General features: G+C 34.0%; 1 protein-coding gene across 5 annotated transcripts; it reads right to left on the minus strand.

Annotated features, from left to right (window-relative positions):
• Positions 1-3604: 3604 nt before the first annotated feature.
• Positions 3605-7247, minus strand: LOC107027135 (cellulose synthase A catalytic subunit 9 [UDP-forming]-like). 5 transcript variants are annotated; one of them, XM_027918807.1, is made up of 6 exons: positions 6807-7238; positions 5817-5951; positions 5326-5708; positions 4841-4944; positions 4621-4725; positions 3627-3861 (listed from the first exon to the last, which is right to left on the minus strand). In XM_027918807.1, exons 1-3 carry the CDS (start codon positions 6892-6894, stop codon positions 5356-5358), a joined length of 576 nt encoding a protein of 191 aa, XP_027774608.1. In that variant the 5' UTR covers positions 6895-7238; the 3' UTR covers positions 3627-3861; positions 4621-4725; positions 4841-4944; positions 5326-5355. The 5 variants fall into 5 exon arrangements, 4 of the variants coding, with proteins under 4 accessions (XP_027774608.1, XP_027774607.1, XP_027774606.1 ...); XM_027918806.1 differs by having other exon boundaries at positions 4841-4954; XM_027918805.1 differs by having other exon boundaries at positions 4841-4999.
• Between the last annotated feature and the right edge of the window lie 3261 nt (positions 7248-10508).

The following is a 10508-nucleotide window of genomic DNA, read 5'->3' on the forward strand; positions in this document are numbered from 1 at the left end:
ATCTCATATGTTACTAATATATCATAAATTCCTCTTTTTATATCTGTATTAAGACCTTTTAATGTATAGAGTATTAATATCTTTTAATTAACATCATCATCCAGTAGATAAGTATTCATTTTAATTATTTTCCACTTTCACTAAAATTTTATTCCTTCCAACCTCTTAATGGATTATACTTATTTATTATGTAATAATAATGGTTTAATAATCATCTCGTCTGGTCACTACTACAGTTTTCTTCTTTGATCAGTTACCCTAACAGCGCCTCAACTTTGTTTACTCCCCTAAACGGCCTTCTTGCCTATTGGTTTCAACCTTAGGATGACATAGTCTGGGCATACTTATTCGCAGAATATTTCTGTAGCAAACTTTCTAAAGATGGTTATTAGAACATTATTAAAATATGATAAACAATTATAATCAACAAGAGATTATCAGGAATAAATTGGTTTAGCTACTCATGAACTTTAATGAGTATACCTGTTTCTGTAGATTTGTTGCTTCAGATTTGTTTTCCATATCTCACTATTTGTTTATTATCTAGCTCTGATACCAATTATGGGTGGAAGCGATTTTTAAGAGAAAAGAGAGAATAAGAGAGAGAGAGTTGAGAGTAAGTAGCTTATTCAGCTTGTTTATTACTGAGGGAGAGGCCCTCTATTTATACAAACTTTTACATACTTGGCCAATAGAAATGGCCGACACTTACTTTACACTTGGCCTATATTAATTTGGCCGACACAAAACGACAAACTACTAGTGGCCCATTACTTTATTACTGGCCGACATAACTTTTACATATGACCATCTTATCTTCTGGCCAACACTATATACAACAAACTACTTTAACACTACACAACAAATTACTTTAATGAAATTACTTTTTTTTTTAAATTCTAACTGTACGTCTGGGACGTAATTATCTTCTCCTTCGCATTTTGAGCATAGATGATCAGGATATTTTTGTCCTATCAGCTTGCAATATCTCGTCATTAAATTAGGAGAAATGAAGTTCTTCCATATTGCTCTTGTCGTAGGTGTTTGTTCTGGTCTTAGCAGACTTAATATCCACTGTCTTAAATCTTCCATATCTGCTGCTCGTATATCTCTACAGTTCGAGTAGATGATTGTCTGATCTCTATTGTAGTAGGTCCATATTGCATTTTCGTTTAAATAATTATTTGTTATCTCATTTAAGAAAGTAGATATTCCAGAGTTCTATGGTCTGCTAAGACCAGAAGAAACACCTACGACAAGAGCAATACGGAAGAACTTCATTTCTCCTAATTTAATGACGAGATATTGCAAGCTGATAGGACAAAAATATCCTGATCATCTATGCTCAAAATGCGAAGGAGAAGATAATTACGTCCCAGACGTACAGTTAGAATAAAAAAAAAGTAATTTTATTAAAGTAATTTGTTGTGTAGTGTTAAAGTAGTTTGTTGTGTATAGTGTTGGCCAGAAGATAAGATGGCCATATGTAAAAGTTATGTCGGCCAGTAATAAAGTAAAGGGCCACTAGTAGTTTGTCGTTTTGTGTCGACCAAATTAATATAGGCCAAGTGTAAAGTAAGTGTCGGCCATTTCTATTGGCCAAGTATGTAAAAATTTGTATAAATAGAGGGCCTCTCCCTCAGTAATAAACAAGATGAATAAGCTACTTACTCTCAACTCTCTCTCTCTTATTCTCTCTTTTCTCTTAAAACGACGACGCCAGTTACGTCTAGGGGGTGCTCCCCAGATGTGACAATTACATTGTAACTCTTTGACTTATTTTGAGCTCATGTTGATGTTGAGAAAGAAATTTCTCATTATGTGTTATGAAATGTTGAATCTCTTATATGTTGTGCATCATGAATTGAGTTACAATGTGTAATGTTGTTATATGTATTGAGAGGAGTTGTGATGTAATCCTGTGAGTTGTGACTCATTATGATTATATGTTGTTGATTGGTTTGGCTGCTAGTATTGAGTCTATCCATACACTCCAATAGATTTTATTGTCATTCGGGGGCGAATGTTCCTAGGGGGGGGGGGATAATGTAACGCTCCGGAAGTTCCATGACATAATCTAGAGTTTCACCTATTGAATAATGACTAAATGATGTTTCAAGAACTATATTAATATATTTAACTCAATTAGAAAAGGTTAGAGCCTAGACGATATAAAAAGACCTTGACGTCCGGAAACTAGCTAAATTGAACTTGTAGACTTCCCTATGTTTGGTGAAGGTTTTGGAGTGACAAATGAAGTCCAAAACAAGTGAAAACACATTAAATAGTTAATATGTAGTACAAAGGGTCCAAACGTCCATTAACGATGTAAGACCCCAAAATGAGTTAGGGTGTCTAGAGCCTAAGATGTTCATCATAAGGGTCTAAGGTCCTAAAATGGTTTATAATGTGGTATTGAGGCAGTGTCTGAATTTTGAAGTCATTTGGAAGTCAAACTTCAAGGGACGACCAAGACGTTCGACGACTAGTCACCAAAGGGGCCTTAGATGCTTTTATGTGTTTATTTGTGTGTCGTGAGCTTATGAGGTCCTTATATGAGTTATAATTGTGTTTAGAGGAAGTATATTAAGTTTCATGAAGCTTTTAGGTCAAAACGTCCAAGAACGTCTAGAATGTTCGAAAGTTAGCTCTCAAGACGTTTATGTGTGTCATGATTGTACCTTGCATGTTTGGATGTGTTTAACGTGTGCATTTTAGGTGAAACTTGCATTAAAGGTCTTTAATATGTTAAGGTGTATATTTACATTGTAAACGTCCAGGTACACCTTTCGAAGGGCCCTGCAAGAGCCCCTCAAGAAGGACCAAAAGGTTGTTGAGACACTACCTTGGCAGTGTCAATCGACTGAGTCAAATACGCCCCATGTGTTGACTGATACCCCGTTGATGGGCCAACGTGTCGTCTACTGTGTCCATTGCTGCATGCCTGCAGAACTGCCATGCACGTTGCCTAATTATGGGGTGAATGGGAAATTCACCCTACGTGCTAACCTGACCCTAATTGGTTTATTTGGTTATTTTCAGTACACCATTTTAGGCGTACGACCACCCCAGTAAAGTGTAGCCTTAACTAGCAAAAATTGTGGCCTTTGATAAAAGGCTACACTTCCGGACTTTAAGTAACACTTTTCAAGGGGTGGCCAAAAGAGGAGTAACCTTAGCTTTTAGGAAACACTTTTCAAGTGTTGCCTTTATCAGCTACACTTAAAAGTGTAGCCTAAAAGGAAAATTGGCCACGCTTTGATATACCTCATACAACAACATTTCTATCTCAAACAACTACACTTTAAAGTGTGGCCTTTGCTTCCTTATTGGCCACATTTTTTAAATGTTTCCTTTTCTATCCAATGTATGACAACGATTTTAAAGTGTTGCCTTTTCTATCTAGTATATGACAGCACTTGGAAATGTAGTCCTTGCCCATGTGCATACCCCAATTTACAGGCCTATGTCTACACTTTTAAGTGTGGTAATACTATTTTGGTTACAAAATATTTATATGCCACAATTTCTATTAAAAACACCGATTTTGTTTTGCAATAAATAATCTCAAGCAATACATTGGCTAATAAGTAATTCAAACATATAGATTTGTAATACACTTCAAAAGATAGTAAGTCTTGCGTACATACAAATACTTATAAAGCAATATTCTACATGTGTACACAATAGTTCAAAAAGTACTCTTATAGTAGATCAATATATTCTAGCAATGAACATATTTCACAAAATCAAACATAATGTATTCAAACTTTTACAATAGTTCAAAAACTCTTCATCATTCACTTCTATAAAATCAAATTGACTTGTGGCAACTCTTAAAATTTGATCACCTCCATTTCCCTACACATTTAAAATGTACAACAAAATCAAATTGGAGCAGTTATAGAAGAGTCAAGATGCTCAAGATTGGAGCAGTTCTTCCATATTGCAGATTGCAAATTTTTTGAGTTGACTTTGCAGGTTCTGGAGCAAATTAAAACCAAATTGCAGATTGTATATTACAATTCCAAATTAATTCCAGATTGCAGACTACATTTCTAGATTACTTCCAGATTGCAGTTTATAGTTCAATATTTGTAGATTGTAGATTAGAGTTCCAATTTACAGATTTATTGAGTCCCAAATTGCACATTACGAGGGTCTAAATGATCGAGGATAATAACAATCAGTCTGGTTCATCCAAATATTATTAGCTCGAATGAGCCTAGAACTCTAGATGTTTTGTAGGAACTTCTAACTCCCCATACACATTTTAAGTCTAGATGTTTACTAAACCTTTTTGCTTGGAGTAATCTCTTTGTGAGGACCTGCTACACAAATTATCAAAACAAACCACTAATTCGATTTAACCTAACAGTTACAGATTATAGAACTTCATTCAACCCCTATTTTTTGGATACAGTAAGTAGAAACCTACTCATGAATATTTCTCATGTTCTTTGCTAAATTAAGAAATTGGTCTATCAATAAAACAAGTTACGCCCAAATATTTTTGTCTTAAATCTTAACAAATTTGAATACTGGTGATCAAGTTAAGTTTTTTAAATGTCAAAAAGAACATCATAAATCATTTGACAAAATGATATAGCATTTCATTACCTATATAACGTATTGCCCAGCGTACGTCCCAGTCATAGTCGAACTGTGCCCTGATGCTAGTAAAGCAATTGCAAATAGCTTGGAACTCCTGTTGCCTAAAACGTTCTGTAAGTAACGTAAAAAGGAACATCGTCATTAAGACTTACAACATCATAAAATGAATGAAAAACATAGCTTTGTATAATTGAATCCAATAACGTTGTAGTACGGTGTCACCTACTTTGGATAAAAAAGAGGCTTTGTTCATGTCTGAGTACTGACACTTCTCCTGATCATTTGGGCTCATAGAAGGGGAATTGCAGACAACATCACTTACTAAGATAACTGATACCACCTTCAAAGACAGATCACTTTCGATCAGATAATATCTGCATGCCTCCTTGAAAAAAAACATTTCACTGATTATGTCAAAACTTGTGTCTCTATAACAGTTAATTTATGGTTAACTAATTTGTCATATACACTACTCCTTTTCACTTCTGGTGAAAAACATTTCACTAATTTCTTACTCCTACTGTCATAAACTTTCATATAAAATACTCCTTTCAATTCCATTTATGTGAATGTGAAATAATCAAATGCTAGTATCTGTATCTCCAAGCACAGGAAATAACCAAGAAACAACCAAGAGGTGAGCATTTGCTCGTGTGTTATTCCAATCTCCGATGACTCAATATTATGGTTCAAGATTTTGTATTTGCGTACATTTTCATGTTGAAGATCAATTGTAACTACTTATATGGACATATCAACGTCTGCAAAGTCATCATAATCTTGCCCCGCATGTCCTTGCTGCAATTTCAATTCTTCCATTCTTTCTTTCCACCCTCCCTCTTTCTTATGATCCCATCTTGCACTTCCAGATTCAGAAGATGGATAGGGAAGTATCCTTTTGTGAAGCTGAGATTGCAACGTCTGCTCTCCATTTCCATGATTTGATATTGGAAATTCACCGGTAACCTGCATCTTACCGTGGAGAATGGTCTCAACAATGTTTCTATTCTTGTATTGCTCATCATCAACTTTGGAATCATGATCAATATCGTCAATATCTTCCTCATCTTCATCTCCCGCCACCGTTGGACTTCCTTCAAACCATCAAATACAATTAAAAATCAATAATAAATGACACGGACAACCAGAACAAGTTTGCATGGATGTGAATAGTTTTTATTCATCAAGATGTGTATATATACCTTTAAGACATTTGTATCTGGTCTTGCACTGTGGACACTGTTGAGTTTCTTCCCTTCTTTCATAATAGTAGCAAGGCCGACCCACAGGGAAACCACTCTTTGCAGCCACAAAAATATCACTTTCCACTGTTAAGCCTATTTCATCACAACATATGTCACAAACTTGTCCACTCAAATCCTTCAATGGCTTATGTTGCAGCAAATTAAGGACAAATAAAGGAATACATTTTTGTCAGTTCTAGGTGTCATGTTGAACATGAAGATGTAACAAAAATGCAACACCATAAAGTATACTTTTTTCATAAACTCGATCTAATTTGTTGTCACAATGGACGGAACAGCATCATTTCAAACCCAATCAAATGTTAGAATGAGGCATCATTAAGAAGATACAATAAGGTAATAGCCTTGAGAAATATGAGATTTGATGCAAATCCAAGTTGTCCAGGAACATTTCTATACTACTTAAACAGAATCAATCACCAAGGCTCTATTTATTCGCATAAAGCCATCTATTATTTTATCACAGTCAACTACATGCAAGTAATTATCGAGTTGCAATGAGACCCATGTTTAAAGGAGAAATAACAACCCACAATATTTGATATCCTCATATTTCTCCGCCAAACAAATCATGAAAATTCAAAAAAAGAGTGATTTTTTAATAAAGGACAACTAATAAAATAATGATCTTTTCATAAAGGACAACCAATAAAAGACTGGTCTTTTAACTAAAGAACAACCAATAAAATCTTGGCTAGTAAGTAAATCCAGACAAATCATTCACAGAAATGCCAAAAGGTAACAAAAAATCTGCCATAGCTGGTTAAAGATCCAACCCACATGCTCTTCACATTTATCCCAATACCAGCATATAATAAAAAATAATCACCTTTGCATATAAAAAATATCTTTACTAATCTCTACATCAGTTCTGCAATAGCGCGATGATTAAGCACAATATTGAAAATTAGCAGAATAGTAAAATACCTAACACTAGCATCACCAACGATTTTGAAAGAAATTCCAGTAGAAAGACCAACAAGTCCACAAGCAAGACAAGATGAAAGGTCAGCATATCCAACAAATAGAGAATAAGACCGATTTTTCGGGTTAATCTATTAATAATAATTGCAGAAATAATTAACCCATAAATACCCAAAATCCAGCCATAACAACCCGAGCAATGGACTTCATCACCAAATCATAGCTTAGATCTAATGGGAAAATAGTTACAAGAGAAGATTAAGGTGGCTACAGCACTGATGAAGCCAAAAAAAGGTGTCGATGTACGATAAGCTGCACCAACAATGTGAGTTTTCTTCAAATTTTTTCTCCAGTTATTCGAATAAAGGCAAAAAAGGATTAGAAAATCACCACCTATCTTAGACTTAGGAGAAATAATGTTTATTAGTACAAAGGGTTTTTTATTTATTTATTTATAGAGCTAAATTGTGTTATGATTTTTAAAGAAGTTATTTTTTTAGGAAAATTACAAATTTGAGGGAGAGTTAAATATGTTTGGAGGGAAAATAATATTTTAGTGAAAATTTTACGAAAACTACAAGGCCACATTTGTAAAGTGTTGTTTTTATAATTATAAAAATAGAACACTTCCATAGTGTAGTCATATGTATAAATAGGTTTTGCCAATTATATCATGACATGAAAACGCTTAAAAAGTGTTGCTATAACACTAAAGAGTACACTTTACAAGTGTTGCGAATATTATTGTAGCCAAAAGCTAAAAACTAAGGCTACGCTTCAAAAGTGTACCCAAAAATGTCTTAGGCAACACTTTACAAATGTTGTCCAGATTTAGTGTGGCCTTAGGCCTAAAATGGTGTTGTGTTTTAAGTATATATAGATGATCAAAAACGTGAATAGACCATATCCTATCCTCCATTAAAAATCAAAACCTCCCTCTCCCAAAATATCCTCTCTAGAAACCTCCATTGAAGGTGAAGTTCAAAGTCAGCTTGTAGATGGGATTTCCATGGGTTATTCACCAATTTTTAGTGGGTTCTTCATCTAATAAAGGTATATCTAGAGGGGTTCCTTTCAATTTTTTCAAAGCATGTTCATGACCAAATCTCTTCTTCTTCAATCTAGCCATGGGTTATTTCTCAAAACATTTTCAAAGGCTTAATCATGATAAATTGATGTTAATATGGTGATTGTAACATGTATTTCCATCTGATTGCATGATGAACCCATGTCCTCTTAAACTCCCGTTTTATCCTATGTGTGGGCATTGTGATTCTGACTTTGTATTGATTGAATTATGATTCTAGTATGTTGAATTGCTTGTATCTACTGCCTAATGCATGTATTGATGATGATTTATGAGTTATTGGTCTAATGAGTATTGATGCATGAAGGCTTGATCCCTACTTCCTATTGAATGTTAATTCATGACCTTCACTGTAATTTCGATTTTATGGCACTTCTAGTAGGATTTCGTTTAGGTTATGATTTTTTCAAATATTACCACATATTGATATTAATGATGAATTGTGGGTGAGAGTCATTCATAATCAAAGTAAAGGAGTCTTGGTAAGGATTGATCTAGGTTCTTTAGCCTAAAAATTTATAATGTTATATACATGTTGTGACATCAATTCTAGGATAAATGAAGCATGAGTTTGACATGATTATTATGTCTTTAGCTACCGCCCTAAATTGATACTATTAATGAAATATGATTGGTGATCAATGCAAGTGAAATTTGTGAATGATGTATGTCCTTCTACTCTCTGGTATATTGGTGATGTATTGTACTAGTTTGTAGCATGGTCTTGTAGTTGCTTATGCATGGTTTCTTTTATGATTAAAGTACATTTAGCTACTGCCCTATATATGAATTGTTGATGAAAAAGGTGTATTGATTAATAATGATCAAAGGTTGATGAATTGGTAAGAATAGCTTTTCCTCTCTATTTCTTATAGTATTGCAATCTATAAAGCCTTGTATGGAATTGTGTGGTATGTTCCACTTATGGTGGCGGTATTTCTGATAAAATATATTTTATCATAAAGTTCTTTTGATAACTGTTCTAATCTAAATATTTTTTTTAATATTATTTCGCCGGATTGAAAGAGCCATCAATCACTATGATCTCTTTCTTAGAAAAGAAATTGCGTAAATTCTTCCTTTTTTGATCCCATGCTTTCCGTTGGTCAACAACCAACTAAATCTATACTTCTTCACTACTCCTACAGGGAAGGTGGAAGAAATTCAGTCTCTCTTTTTTTTTTGGGGGAGCAGAGCAGTCAAAGAATGAACCAAACCAAATGATTGTTCTAGAATGACTATTCCTCACAATTGCTCCTTGTGATGCAGCGGACAATTATTATTACAGCGTTCTCTACCATAGAATTCGGACTTCTGGGTAAACCCGGCGGCTTCTATGAAGAAGGCGGCGCAAAGGAGGCTCGAGGGCTTGTTAAGGAAGGCGTCAAGGGCCGACGAAGGTCGTTCCCCCCGTAAGATAAATATTACAACCTATGAGGTTTGCAAGTTTCACATCTAAGTAATACCCGATCCGATAGTTTACGATATAGATAGATAGATTTATATTTCTAAAGAACATTCTAAGAAAAGATATTATATATTCTATGTATAACATATCTTGGGTTCTTTGGTACATGTATAAATTTTCTTGCATTAATTGATTTAATAATCTTATATTTCCCCTAGTTTCTATCCAATATTCTAAATAGTCATAGTTCATTTTAATTTGAATTTATTTCTAAATCGTATATATCTATTCTTTCTATATCTAATTTTTGTAAATTTATTTCATACCATTCTTGTTTTAATATATCTTCTATATCATGATCAAATATTTTTTCCCATATAATTCTTTTTATGTCAACAATTTCTATATCTTTAAGAATATATAAGATCAAAGTTTTATAGCTTTTTATTTCATCATACATTGTAATCATGTTTATTTATTTATGCAGGTTTGTTTTTCAATTGTTCTTTCCTATCATATCATCGTTCAATTAAATTCATATTAGTTTATTATAAACTAGAGTATCGTTATCATGTTTGTCACGACCCAAAACGAGCCGCGAGTGGCACCCACACTTATCTTACTAGGTGAACGAACCAACAATCTAAACCCCAACATTTTCCAGTATATCAACCATAATGAACAAAATATAATGCGGAAGAACCAAAACTTATTAATATAACCAATAAATAATCTTCTAAAGTTTATCAATTATTATCCCCAAAATTTGGAAGTCATCACATCAAGAACATCTATCCTCAAATTTCTAAATCTAAGAGTATTCAAGAAACTAAAATAAGTAAAAGATAGTCCATGTCCGAACTTCAAAGACATCAAGACGTGAAGGAGAGAATCCAGCTCGAGCTAGGAATGATAGCTCACCCTGAAATCTGATGTGCTGGATACTGGCTAGAGTTGAGCGCAAGTCAAAGTCGATGGTGCACTTGCTGCACTCCACAAAACAACAAGAAAAACACAAGTAGGGGTCAGTACAAGGAACGCGTATTGAGTAGGTATCATCGGCCAACTCAAAATAGAAAACAATATATACTGAATAATAATATAAAATCAACCACAATACTTAACAGGTGACAAGCAACAAGTACAAGAACCATTGACAACAACACCAAGCACACCTATGAGGACTCAAGCCTCCACACCATACTCATTT

Source organism: Solanum pennellii, chromosome 8 (assembly GCF_001406875.1).
Source record: "Solanum pennellii chromosome 8, SPENNV200".
NCBI classification, from domain to species: domain Eukaryota; kingdom Viridiplantae; phylum Streptophyta; class Magnoliopsida; order Solanales; family Solanaceae; genus Solanum; species Solanum pennellii.